The sequence below is a fragment of the Phocoena phocoena genome, chromosome 2, assembly GCF_963924675.1.
Source record: "Phocoena phocoena chromosome 2, mPhoPho1.1, whole genome shotgun sequence".
NCBI classification, from domain to species: domain Eukaryota; kingdom Metazoa; phylum Chordata; class Mammalia; order Artiodactyla; family Phocoenidae; genus Phocoena; species Phocoena phocoena.
Window position 1 is genome coordinate 68,260,051 of NC_089220.1, and position 25,623 is coordinate 68,285,673.

General features: G+C 37.0%; 1 protein-coding gene across 2 annotated transcripts in view; it reads left to right on the forward strand.

Annotated features, from left to right (window-relative positions):
- PRKD1 (protein kinase D1) overlaps positions 1-25,623 on the forward strand; it is a 332,872-nt gene that overhangs the window by 147,600 nt on the left and 159,649 nt on the right. For both annotated transcript variants that reach the window (XM_065870973.1, XM_065870974.1), the window contains exon 2: positions 23,911-24,049. In XM_065870973.1, coding sequence (XP_065727045.1) covers positions 23,911-24,049 — 139 coding nt within the window. The remainder of the gene's footprint in view (positions 1-23,910; positions 24,050-25,623) is intronic.

The following is a 25,623-nucleotide window of genomic DNA, read 5'->3' on the forward strand; positions in this document are numbered from 1 at the left end:
CATCTTTCACCTGTTAAAGTGAAAAAACATTAACGTTGGATAACGCCAGGTGTTGAGGATTTGTATAGTTAGGAAGCCTCAGGCACTGCTGGTGAAAATGTGTGACGGTGCAACCATCCTAGAGAGCAATCTGGCACTATTAGTGAAATTAAACTATACGAATATTGTAACAGCATTTTTGGGTCCATATGTCCCCCCAAATCTTCTTTCACTGGTATATGAGGAGGCCTGTATCAGGATATCCATTGCAGCATTGTTTGTGGAGAAAACAAGTTGGTAGAAATATGGGTGTCATCACTAGAAAAGTGCATAAGTAGATTATAGTGGTCATCAAGGAACATTATGCAGCAAGTAGAAACTGTGAATTTGATGTGCATATGGCAACATAGATACATCTCAAAAGCAAAAAAGAAATAAAATGATTACTTTGCATAACACTGTTTTTGCAAATCAAAATATATGCATATACATACAAACTAAAGATACCCATGAAACACATTATGATGGCTTTCCCTGGGGTGGAGAGAAAAAGGAAGTAAGTTGTGGGTATAAAAGAGAAGCAGAAAAAAAGACATATCCCAAGGGAAGCAAGAAGCATAGATATTGTAAAATTGAAGAATGAATCTTGTCTGGCCAAAAAAAGCCAAGTGTCTACTGTCTCAAGAATGTTCAAGAGATCAGGACATCAAAAGTAGACTCTAATAGGCAGAGTATGAGAGAAGACTGTGTGAACACCAACCTAGGGCACAGAGCACTGACTTCATTTATAGTCATTATCAAATCAGCCACCCAAAGACCTGTGGGCTCCCCCCAAATGTGGAGAAAATGGCTAGCTACTTAAATTTAAGGAGAAGGTTTGGCAAGCATTTGCAGAATGGATTCTGAAATATCATGGCACAGTAAGCCAGAAACTAATCATGTCACACATAGAAGTTTCTCCCTAGCTCTGATAAAATTGGTTTCATTGTGATGCTTTCTTTCTGGCTTTTTTTGCTCTTCCTTTTTCTTTTATATGCCTCCTAGTTTTTTCTGTACCATCATTCACATTCCTTGGCTGTGTCCTGTCACAATTTTTTTTCCACCACATCAATTTGCTTTTTCCACTTTTTTCCTTTCTCTCTGTATTAAAAAATGACTGTTATTTCTCTTTCTACACTTTTTCCTGTTCCAAACAGTCATACAGCCTCTGTCCCCATTTCTTTCTACTAAGAGATTGTTTTTCCTCAACCTGTAGATCTATCCTGCACACCGCCCACACTGTTTTCCTAATATGACTTGGGGAGGAAAATGGTAGGAGGGAATAAACTACTAGGTTCCTTGATCTTATTTTCATGCACATATTTTAGCAATAGAAAGTAAATGTTATGAAAAAACTCAGGAAATCAGAAAAGTTCATTTCTAAATATACTCCTTTTTACGTTTTAATTTTTGGTACCGTAGGTTGTTCTTTGATGATTTCACAGAAATGAAAAAGTTAAATTTAATCACTGTATCAACTAATCTCATTTTTCGGCCTTTGACCTTATGTTAAGTTGGTGATGCCCTCATGGATCCTCAAAAATGAGGCCCGCATGAGAAATTGTTACCTGATTCCTATTTCTAATTGATGAAAACAGTTCAAAGAGCATGGATATAATAATAAATTTTAAAAATTGATTTCTCATTTCTGGGGAGGAATGCAAATAAAAAGTCCTTGTATTTGGAAATCCACCTCCCCACCCTACCTCCCACCATTATTCTAGCTTTCCCTGCAGGTGTATAAGGAAGTAGAAACCTACTTTCACTGATTATGTCATCCTTTTCCTATAGAGCTGAGCAGCTTTCTCTTGGGGAAAATAATTTATTATCTTTCTTTATGATGTAGAAATGGAAGAATCTCTTTTCTGTCTCAGCCTTTGGGAGTTCAGGGGACAAGGTGGCATGTTATCCCATACTCAGCAGTGTGCTGGTAAATGTTTAACACCCAACTCTCTGAAAAAAACGTATTATAAATTTTAATGATATAAAAGGTGTAGCGTATAATGTACAAATAATAATAAAATGTACAATATCCTTTATTATAAATTCCAAATAGCCAGTTATATCTCACAGAATAACTTTGTCTTTTTTCCCCCTAAACTCTTGCATCCTGTGGATGCAACCTATAGTTGCAAATGATGAGTAAGTATAGTTCTGACATGACTGTTGGTTTATAATTTTTTTATATGAACATGAAGATGAAAATGAAACAACAAAGGTGGAGGTCAGAACTTCACATGCTCCTCAGTGACATGAATGAGTTCTTTGCTGAGTTGAATAGCGGTTTTGAATACTGGAAGAAAATTTCCTGTGTGTGTGTGTGTGTGTGTGTGTGCGTGTGTGTGTGCACACACACGCATGTATGTGCTCTTCACCTGGCAGTGGCAAGTTTCAAAGATAACAAGAGAGGACAGACTCTAGTCTCCAGAGCTTGAATCACGTTTGCTTACATCATGTTGGCCAAAGAAAGTCACACGGCCAATCTCAGAGTCAGAGTGAAGGCACTAAAACTTACAGGGTAACTGAATGGACATGGATACAGGGAAGGAAATAATTGCCAGTCATTTTATGTATTCAATTCCATCATAGATGCATTCAGCTGCATCACAGAAAACCCACAGAACGATGTTAAACTATAGGGACATGTAAATGTATTTAGCGCGGAGTTTGTAGGTAGGCATTTCCAGGGTCTCTTCTGCTCCACAGTGTCAGGTTGAGGGATGGTATCTCTGTGATTCTCTTGGCTTTATCCTCTTTGTCATAAGGTAGCTGCCCACATTCTAGACATCATGGCCTTATAAAACTTTGAATAAAGGCAGAAGGTATCTGAGAGGTCAGGGCAGTGAGAGAGCTTAATTTGCATGACCCATCCTTTCATTAGGAAGGAAAAAGTGTTCCCAGAAGCAGCCAGTAGTCTGTCCCTATGTGTCATTGGCCAGAATTAGGTCACATGACCTCCCCTAGCTTTGGGTGGCTGGGATACCAATTTTCAGGCTTTCTCCAAGAAGGATGGGAATAGCTCTGAGAGATAGGCAACTATGACTGAGCAGGACCCATTAATAGCCTAGGATACTATAATTAAGAGTCAAGTCAGTGTCCCCTCTCATGCACTTGTATGACTCAGTTCAAGGATTAGAGGAACAGCAGAGTTTAGTTTGCATAGCTTGGGTCATGTCATCACCCCTTTACCAGAGGAGGAAATGAACTGCTCCTTTTTTTGTACATCTAATGGACCAAAGATGTGATAGTAATTTCCTCTACCAAAAAGTGAAATGCTGTTTCTCCAAGAGAGGGATGGATATAGAATGACAAAATGTAGTGACACCGCCATCATAGGACATATTCTCCATTATGGGGGATAGATCTTTTGAATGGAAAGATACACTTTTCTGACTAACTAGAAGTAACTTCTCTACTACATCACATACTCTCCTGACACAAAAATGTATGATTTGAAGTTATGGTAAGCTAAATAAATGTTAAAATCCATAGATGATTTTTCACAAATTTGCTTTGCTAGAATGAACTGATTCTCTTACTGGGTGTCCCTTGGTTCACATTTGTTAGAATATTGATCACACCTTTGAGGGAGACTTATAATGAACTGTGATGCCGTGAACCTTATTCCATAGAGTGCAAAGACGAGGTAATAATTCCTTTGGCAGTTCCTCAGACTGTGCCTCGTGATACCTCTTTTATTGTGATCTGGAATACATTTTTCTAATATCTTTTGCTCTGTAATTTTTCATGTGTGTATGGTATACATACCAATTAATTCTGCCAGCAACTAATTAAATTTTCTCTAAATCAATCTTGCACATGCAGGAGGAAAATAAATATTTGTGATTAAATAAAGGTTTAGAGGTATAGGGTTTCATCTTTCAGTTGCTGTTTTTATATTGTCTCCTTGTCTTATTTATTTATTTATTTTTTTGCGGTATGCGGGCCTCTCACTGTTGTGGCTTCTCCTGTTGCGGAGCACAGGCTCCGGATGCGCAGGGTCAGCGGCCATGGCTCACGGGCCTAGCCGCTCTGCGGCATGTGGGATCCTCCCGGACCAGGGCACAAACCCGTGTCCCCTGCATCGGCAGGCAGACTCTCAACCACTGCGCCACCAGGGAAGCCCTCCTTGTCCTATTTATTAGTAAGTAATTATAGGGACTTCCCTAGTGGTGCAGTGGTTAAGAATCCGCCTGCCAGTGCAGGGGACACGGGTTCGAGCCCTGGTCTGGGACTATCCCACATGCTGCAGAGCAACTAAGCTCGTGCGCCACAGTTACTAAGCCTGCGCTCTAGAGCCTGCGAGCCACATCTACTGAAGCCCATGTGCCTAGAGCACATGCTCCACAACAAAGAGAAGCCACCGCAATGAGAAGCCCGCGCACCGCAACAGAGTAGCCCCTGCTCGCCACAACTAGAGAAACTCCACACACAGCAACAAAGACCCAATGCAGCCAAAAATAACTAAATAAATTTATTTAAAAAATAATAATTATAATAATGTCGATTATTTATTACACTTTACTACATGCCAGGCCCTGTTTGACAACTTTACAGACAGCCACATGATTTATTTGCACATAGGTAAGGAAGATGACACCAAGCATGGGTCAGTAATGACCATTAAGTAATTGAGCTAAGTGGGACTGACCTGTTCTTCCTGACCTCAGATGTGTTCGTAACCCCATGGTTCCATCTTGGTGCTGGGAACTGTACTGTGGTGGAGGAAGCACCCCAAATCTGTTGGTAGGAAATGTGTCCCTGGAGGAGCGACCCCTATATACCATCCCAACATGGACACATGTACACACATACAGACGTATCTGGTGTATGTTCCAACCTGAATAGGCTGTAAAATTGTATCCTGGAAGGCGGATCACAACCCATAGCTGGTTCTTGCCTGTCTCTGTAACTGCCTGCTTGCCACCCCTCAATCTTTCTCTCCTCCTTTCCTGTGTATTTGAAGAATGGGGCTACAGTCTGGCACATAATGTAGTATGAGCTGGCTGGCTAGAGAGTGGGAGAAGAGATAGTAAGCAAAGTAATTTTAGGAAAACAGCAGAACCAAGTCCTTCTGCTGTACAGTAGCTTTCCCCCCCTCCTTAATTATAAAGGGATTATACATATGTAGTGGAGAGTTTGAAAAATGAAAAAAAAAATCTTTCACAATCCCATTCCTAAATATATCTACAGTTAATGTTTTTCGATTCTCTTCAAATCCTTTTTCTATGACTGCATTTAGTTTTAACAAAATAAGGGCGCCATTGTCTATATTATTTTATAATCTTCCTTTGCACTTACTGGAGCATCAAGACAAATTTCTCACAACATTAAATATTTCAGGTGGGGGGTGGGATGAATTGGGAGATTGGGACTGAAATATATACACTAATATGTATAAAATAGATAACTAATAAGAACCTGCTGTGTAGCACAGGGAACTCCACTTTGCTGTACAGTAGAAACTAACACAACATTGTAAAACAACTATATCCCAATAAAAAATAAAATAGTATGACTGTTGGGAGTAGACAAGTCTGGATATAAATCTCCAGGCTATCATGTACTAGCTTAGCATCCCTGGAAAAGTTGTGTCCTCCCTCTTAAAAAAAAAAAAATTAAATATTTCATTTCCCACTGTCCATTCATTTGTTCGTTCATTCAGAACGTATTTATTGAGAACTTCGTATATGATTGGCCTTGGATTTTAAAGGTGGCATAGTGGTACATTAAAGTGACTCAATTTATTTAATTTTCTATTAATGGCTATTAATTCACTCAATAGACAAATGTATATTGAGCACCTATTATTAACCTGGCCTGTTCTAGGTGCTGAGGATATAGCAGTGAATGATGCAGATAAGATCCTTGCTCCTTGGAAGGTTACCCTGAGGGAAACAGTAGTCAGTCTCCATGTAAATATATGCACAGGACAGGTGAGGGCCTGTATGAGATCTGTTTGCATCAGATTTCCATCTCCTTGATATTTGTCAAAAGTTTGGTTCATTGATGGTTCTTGCCACTCCCATGTTCAGTGGTGACATGGATTAAATTCTCTTTATACAATACTGTCCTTTCGGTAGAATTTTTCGAAATGAAACATTAATGTTTCTGCTTCATCTGCCATCTTGAACCAGAAGGCTTCTTAGCTTAAATGATTAGAAAGGTATTTCCTAATCAAATAAATATACTCATATTTCTTTCTGATTTATTTATTTAACTACTTATCTTATATTTAATTCCTTTAGTATGTATTTTGGTTGGTTGTAGAGATTTCAATTTATTTTTCCCCAATATTTTGAAATCCATAATCATAGTACATTATATGTATTCAGTAAATTATAACTGTTACTCTATTAATAGAATCAGAATATTCTGATTTCTATTGGGAAATATTTCAAATAGTAATTCTATAGCCAGATTATACAGTGCCCATAGACATATTTGTTACATTAAGTATTTGGAGTGGTTTTGGCATATATGTTTAGGAAGAATTGTATTTTTAAAGTGTAATTCTTTGAAGCTACTTACATTGAAATTATATAAAGTATACTGGCTGTAGGAACTTACAGAATGGAGTGAAGAAATTGTTCCAGAGAAGCAGTGAAACAAAATCCTAGACAAAGTCATGTCAATTCACAAATTAATGAAATATATTAATAACTGTTAGCAGTGAGTAGTATTTGTTTACATTTCAGTAATGTTCTCCAGATCAATAAAGTGTGTCATTTCATAACTAAGAAAGAAAATTATATTCTAAAGTAGATGTCAAAATAGCCTATTCTTAATAGTTTTGAAATAAATGAAAATTTTCTCAGTGAATAATGAGGGGAACTAGCGTGAAGATGTGCTGTTTATGGAGCATTCATTCAACAATTGTTTATTGACTATCTGCTCTGAGCCTGGCCTTGTCCTGGATACTGGGATAGAGCAGTAAACCAAACACATAGTTTGTGCTCAGATGAGGTCACGTTTTAGTGATCAGAGAGATACGATACGTGCACGTGATGAGATTATAACATAAACATATTTGGGCATATACCAGTACCAGATGGTGTGTGCCAGTGGACTGTTATGTGGAAGAGTGTTTCAGGCAAAGGGAACAGCAAGAATGAAGACCATGAGGCAGTGTGCCTGGTAGTTGAAACGCCCCGAGAAGAGTGACTGAGGGGAGAGTGGAGAGTAGTAGTTGATGAGAGAGAGGTGAACTGAGCCAAGATCGTGTCGTTTTCTATTGATTTTGCGAATCAGCATATTTAGTTTTCCTTGCTTAATCTAAAGTTTTATAGAGGTGATAAGGACAAGATTCTCTGATAAGTCAACTGAGGAAATACCCATAGTGGCACAAAAACTGAGAATTAGGCCCCGATGCCTGGAGTTTCTATATTGGGGAAACATGCTTCTCCAGTGTGAGCGGTCTGCCAAAGTCATTGTAAACATTTGAGTGTTCGAATGTGTCTGGGCTGTAACCTCTGCAGGGAAAGGAAATCCTGATTTCTAAAAATAAAGACTGCTTTTATTTTAAGAGTCAAAGGGGAACAGACTGTCCCAGTAAATACAGGCCATTGACATGTTTTAATTGTGAAATTAGAACATGAAGAGAGATCATCACTTTAAATCCGTGGATCGCTAGATAACACTGTTTTTTTTTTTTTTAGACACCACTTTTTAAAATGTCTCCGAACATATTTTATAACCTCCATCGAGAAGTCATGAATTGGTTTTCAGTATTGATAGGTTGGTAATGTTAAAGGAAAATGAAACAATAGTTAAATTCCTCTAATACTTTTGTGAGGTGAAATAGCTCGCTTTGTTGTGACTTATAAATTTATTCATGCATTCAGTACTTCATACTGAGCACATACTATGTACCAGACACTATTCTAGGCTCTTAAGTTATAATAGCGAATAAGATGGAAAAAGTCCCTGCTCTAATGGAACGTATATTCTAGTTGGGAAACAGATACTAATTTTTAAAAATGAAGATAGATACATTATATAACTTCAGATAGTGATGACTTCTCGGAAGCAAAAGGAGGCAGGATAAAAGAAATCAGTTAGAGGAGCTGTCATTTTACTTAGGGTGGTCAGGGAAAGCTTCACTGAGGAGGGGACGCTTGAGCAGCATGAAGGAATTAGTCATGTGAACCTCAGGAAAAGGAGTATTTCAAGCAGGAGGAGAAGAGCAGGTGCACAAGCCCAGAGGAAGAATTTTTTATGATTTATTTGAAGAACAGTAATGGGGCCAGGGTAGAGGAAGAGCAGTAGAACATGAGAGCAGAGAGGTAATAGCTGGGGTAAGAGCACTGTGGGCTCTGGTTACCACTGTGGGATGGTTTTAAGTATGAAGACAAGCCATCAGAGGGCTTTGATCTGATACTTGTTTTAAAAGGATGACTCCAAATCCTGTGTGTAGAATAGACCGTGGGATCAAGAGTAGAAGCAGGTAGCTTGAGCAGTTATTGGGTTTTGGATGAGAGATGGTGGCTCGGACTAGGGACATGGCAGTGGAGATGGTAAAAATTTTTAAATTTGGAATATTGTACTTTTTTGTAGAGCTAACAGAATTTGTTGATGGATCACACATGAAGTGAGAGAGAAAGAGGAAACTTAAAGATGTTTCTAAGGTTTTTGACCCAGCAACTGAATGTTGGTGCCATTCCTTCAGGTGTGAGCAGCAGGGAGGACATCAGGAATTCCACTGTGAACACGTGAACGTGAAGACCTCATAGATATATCTATGCAGAGATGTTGAGTGTTGTTAGATTGATCGGTCTGTGTTTCGGGGGAAAGCTCATTAACAGAGATGGACATTAGTATCACCAGACTCAGAGTACGATGATACAAATGTCTATCATCATTAAAGCCAGAAGACTGGATGAGGTCCTCTAGGAGAGTGATTATAAATAGAGAAAATAAACTTCCTGAAGAATGAGCCCCGAACACTGTAGCATCTAAGAGGTTGGAAAGAAGAGAAAGTTTTGGTAAACATGACTGAAAAGTTATAGCTTATCAGGTAGGAGTAAAAGCAAGAGAATGCACTATTGCAGAATCAAGGGAAGAAGGTGTTTTGAAGGAGGAGGAAATGAATCACTGAGTCAAGTTCTGCTGAGATGTTGCCTATGAGGACTGAAAGTCACCCATGGAATCTGGCAATGTGAAGGTCATTGACAGTCTTAAGAGATTGGCTTGAGAGTAGAGGCTGGGCAGACAGCTTGCCTGCAGTCACTTCAAGTGGGAGTGTATGCATTGAGCACCAGTACTTCTTGTGAGGAGAATTTCTCTAAATGGGATGAGGGAAATGGGATGGACTTTGGAGTGCAATACATCTTGAGTGTTTTGCTGGCAATCTGAATCTGATTGTTGAATTTGAAGTTTCATAAAGCATGGTGTTCTGATTCTTACCATGTTCCAGTCTCAACTAATGAATTTCCTTTTCTATGAATTTGAAGTGAGATATCAAATTTCTTTTGATTCTCATTTTCTTGATTCTCTGTGTTCAGGAAATTACAGTTTGTTTTCAGTGCTAATATAATCACTATGGCACACATATATATAGTGAACTTTAAAATACCGTATTCAAATGTTTGTTTTAATTTTTATATGCACTCATTCCCTCCCAGTGAAAAGGAATATGAATTAGTGCAGTGACTGGATCTAGATGAAATGACATCATCATGGGCTGCACTCTTATAAACTCCCAGTTGCTTTGAGAATACATTAGAGAATTTTGATAACTTGCAGTTGCTGGGCTATTCAGATCACCCAGATTTCTCAGATTTCACACTGTAAACTAGATTCCTTTCAAGAGGATTTTACTCTGCCCTCTTAAAGGCAAATAGAAACTTATCTCAAAATGTCTCACTTAAAACATGTTCCACACTGACTACCATCTTCACTGTGCTGTGATTAGTGTAAAGCAAATTAGATCATAAAATACCAAGGGAACAGGATGAAGAATGGCAAGAAGTTAGCTTTTGGGGGATTGTCTGTGGTAACTAAGATAAAGTCATGAATTTTAGGCAGAGAAAATAGAGAGGATATCTTAGATTTTCATGAAGGTGGGGACTATTTGTCTATTGTTTACAACTGTGTCTCCAGGCACCCAATAAAATAAAAATATAAACTTGTACTGGAATAACTTATGTCACGAGGTATTAGTATAGCTATTGGCAGCCTAGCTATCATTGTTTTTCTTCTTGAAAATACAAGTTATTTTATATTAGCATACATATGTATTTATAGGTGACCTTTGATATGTATGAAAAATGAAAGAAACTAACCTATTTAATGTTAAGTCATAGTATAGGGTTTCACCTTTATATTCATCTGTACTATCTACTCTAAATCAAAGAACACAAACATCTATAGTTGTTGTTTTTTTCCCCTCAATGTTTCATCCTTTACTTCCACCTCACTTGGGATCCAGTGTACTTGCTCTCTCTCACCAGTTTTCAGATCTAGTCTTTGCAAGTTATCTATATCTGCCTTTATGAGCGACAGTATCAGAAGGTTGGTCAGTTTTGCTGGAAATATAATACATTTCTCTATGACCCAATAACTTGAATCAAGGTCCAAGGCATCACAGATATTTGTAAGAGCCTTTGCAAGTACCTTTTTAATATAAGCTCAGACAGGTCTTTGTAGCTGGGGTCAAAACCTTTTCTTGACAAAGAACTCAGCTGAGGACATCTGGCCACTTAGAAATGAATTGAAAGGCTAATTTATTGTTACTTCTGGTGGGGTGGCAGGTGGTTTTATTATCTTTGGCCACTCCTGACTCTTACAAAAGCTATAGCATTCTTTCCAGAAGCTGTATAGCATTTTACAAGGGGAGAAAAAATTCTTTCCTCTCTTGGGGAACATCAAAGTAAATGAGAGAATGTTTTAATTTTGATCCTATAAATCAGATGCACTGCCTGCTTATCAGTACAAAGAAGAAGAAAAAAAATACACCAGCTCCTTGGGGATTTGGTTTTAAGGAAATGAGATTTTTATCCATGGAACCAAAAGATCATTAACAGCACAATCAGACAATGGAATTCCGCAGTATGGATGCCAACATCCAAATCTATGGCCCTTGCTTGGTTCTAGTACAGTACTTGGAATTAACGCAGTAACATTACAGCATAGATAAATACAAGGAAGGGAGCTGTTTAAAAATCAGTTAATTTATTTTCACCAAAAAATAGGTTAGTTTTGAAGAAACATATCTTACATATAATGAATATATGTATCAGAAAGTTCACAAAACTGGGAGTGAAGAAGGTCTTAGCCTACCTAGCCTTTTGAGTTCCAGGATGTGGCTAGAGTCAATTAGAAATTACATGAGCTGTGTTGGAGCTACAAGGAGCCAAGCAGAAATAGCAGAACACTGAGCATGCCTGACATATGCAGCTGAGTTGTCCCTCCTCTGGAGTTTTTGATGAAGAACAGAGTGGCTGGAAAATCTTGCTTTTATTATAGCTAACTTACTTATAACTAAATGTTGTAATTATTATCTATAATAACGACAACAGGCACTTATCAAGCGTTTACCGTGGGTCTGGCCCTATTAGAAATACTTTACATATGTTCATTTAATCGCTACAGTGGTCCTGGGAGGCAATCAATCAATAAACAACTAAACAAGTATATGTGTGTATTTATTGAATATATATATGTATTCATATACATGGATGATGTATATCACATATATACACATATAGGTGTCAATTATAGAAATATGATTTGGACACAAGTTTCTTTGTAAACATTAATTATGATAATGTGCATGGTGGGTTTTCAAGAAGGGCATAGCATATGACACATTTTCCAAATTTATTTCAAACCTTATTGTCATGGAGCTTCATAGAGCTTCTCATGGAGTAAATACATACGCTTTGAGAGATATTAATTTAGTCATTGAACTCAGGTCTAGGTCTAAGTCCAGGGGATTCTTAAATGAATGAGTGTTTTGTTGGGTTTCATGTGGTATCAGAGCTACAAAGCAGCTCCTGCCGCAGGCTTTGGACCCAGTGCGTATGACTATGGGATCTGAAGGGGTGATGGCAGCAATACTTTTTTCTACCCTTAATCAAAGGAGACTTAGAGCCATTATTTTTAAGGATAATAAAGAACATGTAAGATTTCGGCCCAGATGCTTGCTCTGCTGGGAACTCCAGCCTCCTGCCACCCTCCATCTGAAGTTACTGAGTTTGAGCATTGGATCTGAGCTAAAATGTTATCTCTTCAGGGGAGTCTTTCCTAATTCCCTGTCTAGTCCTTTGTCATAGTCCTTGATTATATGCTATCTTAGAATGGCGCTCCATTTCTTTATAACATTGATCTCACTGTGCCGTTACACTCTCATTAGTGCTATATTGCCTCATGTCTGTCTCCCCTACTTGTGTTCTCCTGCTTATACAGCCTCCCCTGACTTATCTCATGACAATGGGGACCATCTGTGGTTTGACTTATCATCATATCTCTAGCAAGGGACACAGTGCCTAAGTGTCTGCTTCATTCCTGAATGAATGAAGTGAATGAAGAACCATGAGCCCTTGTGGTGTGCCCAATATCTGTACCTACCTCTTGTGAGAGGTGTTATGTGTATTCTGTGTGCTGTGGTGATCCAGGCAAGCTCTCGTCATGAGTGTTGGATTCATGACATCAACTTTTCAATTTCATTTGGAAAGCCAGTGTCTATACTCATTCCTTTTTCCTCTAAGGCATATCATTCAGATAGCTTTGGTAAGAAAAGTATTTTACCTCCAAACTCTTAGGAAATGTCTATTTCTGTATTTATGACCTGAGGTTCTGTATTTATGATCCAGGAAGTTCTCCTCTCTTCCGCATCTATCTCCAGTGTTGTTATAATCCCTGATTTTTACACGTACTTAGATCTATCGCATTATTCTTTTTAATGAAAATTACCTAGAATAAAATTAATGTAGTAAAATTAAACATTTTATAACATGACAGTAAACAGTTAAAAAGGAGATGGTTTACTTATTTAGTTATTTTGCTGAAGATTGATTTTTTTTAAACTGACTTTCATAAATTGGTAAACTGTTTATGGAGTCCGATAATTATTTGAAGTTAGTACCATCTTTAAGGATTACATATATACTTTGTTGCAAATGTGTGCTATTAAATCAGCATTTCCTAGTCATTGGCCTATGTATGTTTAATGTTAAAATTTAGTTTTAATATAATGGAAAATTATACTTCCTGCATCTGAAATACAAACCCAAATTGTGTACCCTAATAGAGTTAGCCTTTCTTTATCATCATCAATGAAGGTGGTATTCAGATGTACAAACTTAACAAATAAGAGTACATTTTATTTTTCAATTTTATTTTAGATAATTTAATGGAAATCTTTTCAAATGTATTATTCAATACTATGTATATGTTTCTTTTTATCTAAAAGGTCAATAATTCTGTAAATATTAGTTGCAGTTCCATGTAATGCAATACTCCTTTGAGGGTGGGATGCATAAGGCTAACAGCCCCTTGTCTTAATGACCTCAGCCAGTTTTTCTGCTGCTGTAAGCTGCCATTCTGCTGTCAGCCAGCCTTCAATGAGCTACCTCACTGTCACTACCCTTTTAATGACTTGTCTGTCTAGTAAGAACTGGAGATTGCCAGGGAATAGCTGCTACAAAGCTCATTAAGCCATTTTACCTTGGTTTGTTCAGAATCCAAAATCTGGAGGCCTGGGTCTGTACTTTCTGGCCAAGAAAAGTGCTCAGAATTTGCAATTCTGAGTCACTGTTTGCTGGACATTTGGCTACTCTTCCTGTATTTTCTTTCTAAGAGAAGCAGAACTGAGAGGAAAGATCAAGGAGTATGTTTTAAGAGACTAGGCCACTCACCTTGTTCTGGCATTACCTAGCATTGCCACCTTGGTAATATGTTCTGGGCATCAGTCTTCTTATCTCTAAATGACAAGATACATAATGCAGCAGTTTTTCTTTTCCAAAGTTAATGATTCTTAATTTTTGGTAAAACCTTTTTAGTTGCTGTCACAGTCTTCATTTTATCCAGTACATGCATCAATTATCGTTAGTTCATTAATGAGCAAACATGTAATCTTATTATGCAATGTAAAAAATCTACAGTATGCTATAATGACAGTTTTATTCAGAGTGAGACAAAGAGTGTGAAGTACATTGTTTTCCATTTTCAAGCTGCACATCCACACACCTAATTACTGTTGTGTGAATAATTTCACAGCGCCTACTAAGACTTCTAATAGCTATCACTGTCTAGTAATCTGTCAAGCTATAATGCAGGATAATATGTTTTTACACAACAATGGTGAGGCTCTCATTAATTATTACCACCTATAATTGCTTGATGTGAACATTTATTCTAAAACTTAAAAATTATATACAACAAAATAATGATTTAAAATACTTCTAGGAAGTCTATACGCAGACGTTGCGGCATTAGAGTTAATGATGTATTAAGTCATTTCTTATTGCTTTTGTCTTTTTAATAGGTGACATATTATTCAAATTGAAATAGAATAAAAGTTTCTGCCAACAATTAAGCATCACACTTAGTCACATCTGCTGCCTTAAAGATAAGCATAAAATTTATTAGACAGACTTCTTTAGCAATATCTGATACAGAACATCAATATATGCCCAAGGAAGAAGAATTTATAGTCTAGCTTTATTCTCCAACGGTATTGCAAGTTCAGGTTTTATGCATGTTCTATGTCTTTTAGTATATCTGACTTTCAGATCTTATAATCAAAATCTACCATTTCACCTTTAATCTAAACTTTAATTCCAGAAGATTTCAAGCAGACCTCTTTTTGATAAAGTATATTCTTTCTTTTCTCAGATATCTTATTCCTTTTACTTTTTTACTGTAAAACATATAGAGGGCAAGGCTAAGGTCCAAATTTAAAATTATGAATGAAAATGATTGTTTAAACAAGGGGATTTTGAATTTAACGGAAAGGAGAAGGGCTAAAAAAAGGAGGTCTAAGCAGAAGAAAATCCGTGTGTCAGATTCTAGATTTGTCTGTAGGAAGGCAAGAGTGGAATAAATTAAGGTTCTGTCTTGAATGAGAAATGGAAGTTTTTGGCGGTGGAGTGGGGAAAGGAGGACTAACTAGAGTGACTTGTTTCTAGGTTTGGACCTTGAAGATTTCTGAAGTTGATAGACCCCTGGTGTTAGGCATACCTTTTCAAAGGCAGCATTGGGTTTGTGGAATGGAGAGTCATATGATTGCAGGTGCTCATGTGAGAGAAGGAACGACAGAGGAAGCAAGGCAAGGATTGTGACTGTTTGCCAGGGTGATCTGCATTTGGACAGTACGCCCATGGCCCGGAAAATAGCAAAGTCAAATGGAGAATGATGCTCTGCAGTGGACAACAGTGCCGTTTTTCATGGCTGGGAAATGTATAATGAATTTTCATAAAGTCAACACTGTAATTAATCATTTAGTCTTTATTTCAGAAACTGAAATTTTTCATAGGCTTTTAAAAACTATTTCATGAAAGTAGGTATTGCAGATTTATTTATATGAATCACATCTTTCAGACTGAGAGATGAATGATTCAACCAGGGATCTCTAGGAAAATAGATTGCCACTAGGAAAGTGCTACCTTTAATAGTAGTTCTTAGTTATTTTGATTCAGCGCTATTCATTTTCTGCCTAGCTTGGGTGGCATTGGGTGGAGGAGGGAGGGAGGGAGGGGGGGAGGGGAAGAAAAAAGAAAGGTCTAAAAATTTTTTTCTGGTTTCTGTTTCCTAAGATTACATTCAGACACTAGTCACATAGCTATGTGGTCATAGTGTGGAATTCTTTTCAAGTGCCTCCTTTTGAGGATATGAAATCACCAAATAAAAGATCCTGTGCCCAAATTTGAACACATTTCAGAACTATGCCTGCAGATAATACAGATTATTCACTTTATCTTTTATGCTTTCGTTGACACATTATAACTTGTGTTTCTAAGTGAAAATTTAGTGTTCATGCTTTCAGTGGGCTTGAACAATCTCATGATTTTTTTTTTGTCATTATAGCTGTAGTGCTATGTACATGACACTCACTGTGTTGTTTTTTCATTTACTTAAATTTTTATACACTTAAATTTTCAATCTGTTATTAGATGCTTTTTTTAAAAAGGGGGTAGGTTTAATTTCCTAGGCAAAGTTAATAATACAAGTTTATGACTCGTGTCTTAGTTCTCGCCCATGAGACCCCTTGGAAGGATCCAACTGATCTTAAGGATCTACTGCTTTCAGAACCATCTTTAAGTGCCTGCCCTTTCCTGCTTTTTACAGCTCAATGGCCGCATCACTCAGGTGCAACTCCTCCAAGGGAATCCAGAGACATTTTCACCCAGTGGTTTAGGAATTCTCGTTAAAATAGTCGCTTACAAGGTGTCCATGTTGTCCTGTACTCCAGCAACAAAGGGAGGATTTTGGTCAAGCTAGGAAGCGGTAGCACCTTTTTAATTTCTTTGCTCATTAAGGGTGACCAGTCATGGCACTACTTGTTATAAACAGGAGAGTCCTTGGAAAATGACTTGGGAATCATCTTTGATGAGAAGAGTGCTGTATTGACCTGCCTGATGTGTTCTCTTATTGAGCAGAAAAACTTAATTTCAGGACTTTCATCACCTTTTAGCAAAAGTAAACTGCAGTGTATTTTCATTTCCTAATCAGGCCATTTCTCTCTTTCTTTTTCTGCTTGACTGAGTCATGGCTTAATTTATTTCTGATATTGCTTGTTCCTCGCCCTTTGTGATTGGCCTCAACTGTGGAAGAGCACCCTTTGTTCCCTAGAGTTCTCTTTGGCCAGGTCACATTTCAGCTACTCATTGAAACATATATTTATTCTACTCTGGAGCACATTGTCTGGCCAGCCAAGAATTCATAGTGAAATGTAACAGTAAATTGTGCTCTGTGGTCAAAAAATGCCAAATGATACACACAGCAGTACAGAGATTTCCAGCATAGGGTAGAATTAAAGAGCTAAGGACCAGTGCCAGGATTGTTGGCCGTATTTTCATAGTGGCCAGGTTTGTTAGAGTCGAACTTGGAGAGAGCTTGAAATCACTTATCTCATATGTTTGGGCTCACAACCACAAAGCCTCTGAGAAACACAGAACTGATCTTGTAATAAGCTCCAGCTGAGTTTACAAGCCTCCGAGCCTTTCTGAAAGCCTGTTTAGTTTAATGAGGGTTTTCAGATTTCAAAGCTCACACACCTTCACATAAAAACAGATGATTATGACCAAATTAGGGAATGTTGTTCCATGAGTGTTTTCCCCAATATGTTCTCTTCTCATTTGTCAGGCATTGTTCCTTTACACTTTTCACCTTCCAGGCATCATTTTTAAATATAATTTTTGAAAGTCTTATTGTATATAGTTTCCATTCAAGCAGAATGTTACATTACATAAAAGAAAAGGTTTTCTCTTAACAGGGAAAGACAAATATGCATATATTTTATTCTGGTCAATAAAAAAAAAGGTACAATCTTAAAAAAAATCGAACCCTTTACTTCTGCTGCCATGACAGCTGTCCTGAGAGGCTACATCTCCATGTTCACCCCTGTGCCCTGCTTCACAAGGCTCTACAACCTGTTTCTGAATGTCTTGTTAATGAAGAGAGAAAAGCCATGTCTGTGACCCAGTAGGAAGGAATGTGGGAGAGTGGCTATCCACACCTCAGTCATTTATATATTGGACAAACAACCTTCAAGAACATTTATAACACTAACTTCATTTTTTCAATTTAGCCTTTTAAAATAATAGCTTTAATGTGTGGCATATATTGGTATTATTCTACTTATTCTGATTTTTCCAAATGTTTTCTGAGTCACCCTTAGAAAGAAACATAATTGGGATGTGAGGCATTCAAGCCTTACTTGAATACCAAATCTTTGATTACACTGTACCCATGGTCTTACAAAGCAGCACGACACAGAGTGTGATGTCCACATGTCAGCAATACAGGACCACAAGGGAATGGTATATACAGATGTCCAAGGGACATGTGCATAAAGGCCAGGTTGCGCTGACATTGTGATGAGCCAGCAGAATCCTTGTCTCCTAAGCCCCTCTTCAGTATTTCCACCTATTCTTCCACCACACAGGCTCATTGACAAGGTATTTGTTAGACGATGTGGTAAAGTTTAGCTCTTCTTTGGGGAAACAATTGCTGTTTCATCTCTTCCTTTCCAGCTGTTATTTTCCATTCACTCCAGCTCAAGTACTGAATCTCTTGAATTTTCTCTTCTCTCTTGAGTCAGAATCAGCTACCCATGGTTTTTGAAAGAATATGGTAAGAGGGCCTGTGCATTAATTAGTGTATTATATTTTGAAGAACATTTGTATTCCAATCAGGGACAATCCTTTAACAGTTAAAGTTTAACTCAGGATAGGTCAAACTATGTTTTGAGAGTTATATGATAATTATTAATTTTTAATTCTTATTTCATTAAATATACTTTGCATTTATTTCAATGTAATTATTAAAAATGTACTCTTACTAACTATGGATGTTTTATTTTTCTTTAATTTACTTTTCTTGCAAATACTATTTGCATAGAATTAAGTAGTCAAAAGTTTGGGTAGAAAAGATCGGTATTCTATATTTAAAAAGCACATGAGACTTTGGCTTTCATTCACAAGGAATATCTGGTATGGGACATGCTCACCTGCCCCAAACAAATAGAAAATAATACAAAATACATAAAATGCCTGTTATGGACACTGGCCAACAGGCAATGCAGGGTGACCCCTGAGAAAAGGAAACAAACAAGGTAGGTATTACAGTCATCTGAGGTTTAGTGCAGGGAGAGACAACCCAAGAAGAGCCTAGTTCTGTGGCTGCATAGAGGAGACAGGTAATAGAGCTCAAGGTGCCCAAGTCAACAGAATTTTTAGGGGAAGAATACTGGAAAGGTAGGACCTATACAAAGGAAGAGCTCCAGAAATCTGGTTAAGGGTCCACTTGAATATTAGACTGAATACAAGTCCATAGGGTAAAAATCTATAAGGCAGAATAAAGAGCAACTGTTGGGAAGCTCTGAAATGAAAACTTTTCAGAGCCCATATAGGGCTGAGAGATGGTCGAGTTCCTACCAGACAAATAGAAGAGATTTCACTGAACATTTGAAGTGTTCTATAGAGATAAAGAGTCATGCATTAGTAGTGGGACTAAATTATCCCTAGAACAACTATTATTCTAGAGCTGCCATAACAAAGCTTAAAAGTAAGCCTTGAAAAGATAAAGCCAGTCTGCAAGTACCTTAATGTTTTGCCAAAACAAATATCAGTGTTCTTTAAAGGAAGACAACAACGTACAACTGCTCACATTAATTCATAAAATCTGGCATCTAACTTAAAAAACACAGGTATAAAAAAGCAGGAAAATGTGACCCATAACCAGGATTAAAAGAGCTAATAGAAACAGTTCAGAAATGGTAGAGGTGATGGACTTAGCAGAAAAGAACTTTCATGGTTACATGAAAATATGAGGTGAAAGACTTGTACACTAAAAGATCTCTGAAAGAAATTTAAGCAAAGACAAATAAATAGAAAACATCACATGATCATGTATTGGGAGAATTAATATTGTTAAAATGTCCATACTACCCCAAGCAACCTACAGATTCAATGCAATCCCTATCAAAATCCCAAGGCATTTTTTACAGAAGTAGAAAAAACAATCCTAAATTCATATGGAATCACAAAAGACCCCCAAATAGCCCAAGCAATTATGAGCAAGAAAAATAAAGCTGGAGGCATGACGCTTCCTGATTTCAAAATATATTTTAGTAACCAAGCAGTATGACATAAAAACAGATATTAGACCAATGGCCAGACTAATCAAGCAAAAAAGAGAAAGGACACAAATTACAAATATAAGAAAATAATAGACATCACTACAGACATTAAAGGGTGACAAAGGAATAATATGAAAAAACTTTTTGCCTGTAAATTCAGCAACTTGGATGAAATGAATTGGTTCCTTGAAAGATTCAAAATGCCAAAGCTCACTTGGAGGAAATTGAAATCTAAGTAGTGATATATCTATTAAGAAAATTGAATATATAATTTTAATCCTTCCAAAAAAAAAATAATTCCAGGCTCAGATGGCTTTGCTAGAGAATTCTACCAAACATTTAAGGAAGAATTTATACCAGTTTTATACAGATCTTCCAGAATATGCAAAAAATGAACCTCAATCCATATTTCTTACTTTATTAAAATATTACCTCAGAGTGGATCATAGACCCAAATGTAAAACCCCAAACAATAAAATTTGTGGAATAAAACATAAGAAAAAACCTGTTACCTTAGGTTATACAAATATTTATTAAATATTAAACCAAAACCATGACCCATGAAGAAATTTTGGTAAATTGGGTTTCATAGAAATTAAAAACTTAAGAAAATAATGTTAAGGGGATGAAAAGACAAGCCACAGACTGGAAGAAAATATCTGTGAAACACGTATTTGGTGAACAGCTTTTATCTAGAATATATAAAGAGCTATCAGAACTCCACAATAAGAAAATAACTCAACTTTTAAAATGGGCAAATGAATCGAGCAGGTGGGTCTGTGTGTGTATGTGTTAAATAAGTACAAGAAATGATGCTCAATATCACTAGGGAAAAGTAAATTAAGACTATGAGATACCATTATACACCTATTAGAATGTCTAAAATTTAACAACCCAACATAGCCAAGCGCTGTCAGAGATGCAGAGCAACAGGAACTCTCATGCGTTGCTGGTGAGAATGCAAAATTGTATAGCCACTTTGAAAACGGTTTGGCAGTTCCTTATGAGGTTATCCAGATACTTCCATATGCCCCAGAAAAATAAAAACTTACTATGTTCAGGCAAAAACCTCTAAGTGAACATTTATAGCACCTTTATTTGTAACAGTCAAAAACTGAAACTAACTTAAATGCCCCTCCACTGACTGAGGAATAGATACACTGTGGTCCATCCATACACACAATGGAACAATCCTCGGCAGTGAAAAGGAGTAGATCAATGATATATGCAACAGCATGGACAAATATCAGCTTCACTGCACTAAGTAAAGTCAGATTCAAAGTTATGTATGATACCATTTATATCACATTCTTGAAAAGACCAAACTATAGGGACTGGAGCTGTTCTGTATCTTGGCTGTGTTGTGTATACTACATATACGGCATGTGGTTATGGTATACATCTTTCAAAACTTTCAGAACTGCACACCAAAAAGGGCAAATTTTACTGTATGTTTATTATACTTTAATCAGCCATTTATAATAGCATAAAAATATAAAAACTTAGAGATAAATCTAGCAAATATATCTAAGACATGTACACTGAAAACTACAAAACATTTTTGAGAGCAATTTAAAGGAAACTAATAAATAGGGCGATATGCCATCTTGTTTGTAACAAAATAGAAGTCTCCACATTGTTAAAATATAGATCTACCCAAGTTGATCTATGTTTCAATGTAGTCTCGTTGAAAAATCACAGCAGATTTATTTTGTAGAAATTGACAAAGTGATTCTAAAATGTGTATGGAAATTCAGAAGACCTATAATATCCAAAGCAATCTTGAAAAGGAAAAAGATGGAGAGCTTACACTAACTGAATTCAGGCTTAGTATAAAGCTCCAGTAATAAGTATAATGTGTTATTGACGTTAGGATAGTTATATACTCAAACATATATTTATATGCCCCAGAAATTCTTTTCCTAGATATTTACTCATAAGAAATGAAAACCACGTACCCATCGAAACACTCCATACATAAATGTTCATAGATTTATTATTTGTAATAGCCACAAATTGGGGGAAAAATACGAATGTCCATCTGTGGGTGCACAGATAAGCAGTTATCCTAGATCCACATAATGAAATGGTAGTAACATAATAAAAACAGGTGAATCTCAAATACCTTATGTGTAAATGAGTCTTAAAAACATAATGAGCAAAAGAAGCCAGCCAAAAAAAGAGTACATAGTGCATGTTGTATGATTTCATTTGTATGAAATTCTATAGCTGGCTAACCTTTGCTGACAAAATAAAACTGTGTTGAGTCAAGATTGTGGGTAGCATCAACTGCAGGGGGTACAATAGAACTTGGGGGGTTGATGAAAATGTTTCATGGCTTGGTTGTGATTTTGGTTTCACGTGTGCCGGGGCAAGAGTCAAAACTCATGGACATATCCATTTTATTTATTGTAAATTACACATCAAATTAGATTGATTTTTAAAATAGTACATGAACTATTTGTTGCTGTAGTTTAGAAAATGGTATTTTAGTTTCTCCCTTTCCTTGCACTCTGATAATATTATTGGAGAAATTACAAAAAAAAAAAGGAACTATTATTTTTGTTTTAACTAGCACAGTGGAAACAGTGACATCATTTCAGCTGTTGCATTTTATTTTACAGAAGCCAACTTTACTAAGTGATATGCAGAAGTAGTTTTAAGCCTGGTTGTCAACAGACTCTTAAGAGTAAGAGGATGTTTTATATATACTTATTTTTAATTCACACAAAATGTCTTACATGATTGTAGCCCCTAGTTTTATTAATAAGAAAAATAAGGAAGAATGCATCATATATTGTATTTATCTTCAGAAGATCTCATATTCTGGACATTTCTTCATGTCAGTAGCTCCTTAAAAGTCAACCTTTATTGACATACGTGTCAGAAATATCACAAGTTTCAGGAACAAGACAATTTTCTCTCCTTGACTTATGACCTTTTTCCACACATGGCAAATATCAATTTATAAAAGAAATAACAATTGCTAATTATGTGAAAATATCATATAAGAGAAAAGAGCCCTTTTCACATACCTACTAGCCTAGGTTGTTTGTTTTAATAAAAATATTCAATGCTAATACAGACGGATCTTTGCTTACACTGTTCCTGAGATTGTGGTTTGTGATAAGTTTGAAGCTTTAAGATTCTTAAGGATGTTCCTACCTTTGATCAAATAATTCTACTTTTAAGATGGAATTCAACAACCAGGACTATGGTTTGAATTTAGAGTACTTTCTTGCATTAGAAGGAAGAGAGGAAGTGAAACGAATAATATTAATTGTTGATATTCTAATAGTTATTGTTAATATCAGAATTTTTTAGGTTCCTCATTAGAAAATATCATTCATTTAGCTTTCATTATATGCCTGCTATTGGGAGATAGTCTTGAGTAATAAACTCTTGGATTTATCCCTGTGAGGAGAATATAAACTATGTATACTTAAAACGAATTGACTTCTAGCTATTGTACTTGTCTATTTAACCTAGATTGCATGAAAACTAAATGCAGTGTATGGGCAGCAACAAAAGGGAGGGTTGGGTTGTCTCCTCTGGTGCTTTCCTGAATCAAAGAATCTAGATAACACCTCTGCCCACACACAGAACATGTTTAGATTTATTGAGTCATCTCTTATTTTTTAATATGCCGAAATGGACTGACCGTTTGTTTTTTTTTTTTGCAAATAAATTGCAACAATATTTGTAATGGAAATGTAACAAACTCCCATTTTAATGTAATTGAATTGCTATAAATCATGTGAAAATGCACAGTTCTTACCACCTGTTGTATTTCTTAACTGCCTTACTGCCAGGACTTTCTTTGAATCTTATCTCAGATTCTCTTGTTTTCTTGCTCTCTAATTAGAAGATCATTTTGTCATTATTGCCCTTATGATATGTGATTTCTTTCCTCCTGCTTTGGAGTCATGTCAATATCAATTTGGCCATTCATTTTTATTTTTTGATGTTCTAGATATTTTGAACTTTTCTAATTAGCTTGTGTTGGTGCCCTGACATTTATTTATTTGGTTTTGATTAAATTTAGGAAGATTTTGACATTTACCCTGTTGTGGTATTTGTATTTACAGTTCCCTGAATGTGGTTTCTATGGAATGTACGATAAGATCCTGCTTTTCCGCCACGACCCTACCTCTGAAAACATCCTTCAGCTGGTGAAAACGGCTAGCGATATCCAGGAAGGCGATCTTATTGAAGTTGTCTTGTCAGGTAGTATACTTTTTCCCTCTATCCATAGATAAATAATTTGTATCTGGAGAATTCTTGGCCATACGTTTTTAAGGCATCATAGAAAGCGTACATCAAACCCGGCCCCATGAGGGAATTTTAGGGCTCTGTCTATATGAACTTTCAAAATTATTTTGAAAAAAGCAAAAGGTTTCCCTTGAATTGGCTGTTTCCCTAGCCAGTCCTGTCCCAGTCACTTCTCCCAACTTCACGCTCTCCCCAGGCTTCCAACAACACACATGAATACCTTCATGCATTACCTTAGATCATCTGGAAGAGCAGTAAAAGCCAACAAAAACACACTCACCAATAGTGAAGCTAAGACAGATGTCAGGGCCCCAAATGTACTGAGTGTCTGGAAGCCAAGGGCTAGGGAACGATTGCTTTAGTCGAGTCAGAAATCCATTAACTACTAGCCAAGACCAAGTTGGAAACCAGAGCTCAGGAGTTACAGCAGGTCAGGCTATGCTGTGTGATTTTATCTAACTCACTCCCTGAGAAATGGCTGCGTTTCCCTCTGCCCAGATTTATATTTCTTGTTTAGGATTTAGAAGTTAGTAATCAGACTGTGCCTGTCGATACAGAAAAAAATTTAACTTTTTTTTTTTTTTTTAAATTTTTATTTATTTATTTATGGCTGCGTTGGGTCCTCGTTTCTGCGCGCGGGCTTTCTCCAGTTGTGGCGAGCGGGGGCCAATCCTCATCGCGGTGCATGGGCCTCTCACTGTCGCGGCCTCTCTTGTTGCGGAGCACAAGCTTCAGACGTGCAGGCTCAGTACTTGTGGCCCACGGGCCCAGTCGCTCCGTGGCATGTGGGATCCTCCCAGACCAGGGCTCGAACCCGTGTCCCCCGAACTGGCAGGCAGACTCTCAACCACTGCGCCACCAGGGAAGCCCAAAAAATTTAACTTTTTAAAAAAATGCCAGAGAACACCTGTAGCAGGGATCCTAGCAACAATGATCAGTGCAATATTCTGAAGAGGTACAGATTTTTATTGTTTATTTTTGTTAAAATTGAGTCATTATTGAGAAACACAGATTACATTGCTCTTTCTCCCTTCTTTGCTTGCTATCCCTTTGACTAAAGGGAATTCATTCACTTTAAAAATGATTCTAGGCTTCATTTCCTCAAGTTCCAGAGCCCAGTACTTGGATGCACTGATTATAATTCACTTGGTCTTTGTTTTGATTCAGTCCAATTCATGTTGTCTGTATTGATCTATCATTGTGACAGGTCCTGGGATTGCCCCACTTTCATTGGGTAGATAGATCCTATAAAACAACTTGGTTTAGCTAGATAAAAGTAATAATTTTCCTGTTGTTTATAAGTTTGCCAGTTGCTAAACAAACCAAAAAAGGAAAAGTTTTCATTTTTTAAATTTGGGGGGTGGGGGTAGAAATCACTTGCTTTGAGTTCTCCTTTTTACTTTTCTCTGGCTCTTTTGACATTGGCTCACCGAGCCTGGCCACACAAAACTAGTTCCTAGACATGTTGTTCTTTAAGTTTCCTGTTTCTGAACACTAGGGGCTGCCTGAAATAAATTATTCAAGGACAT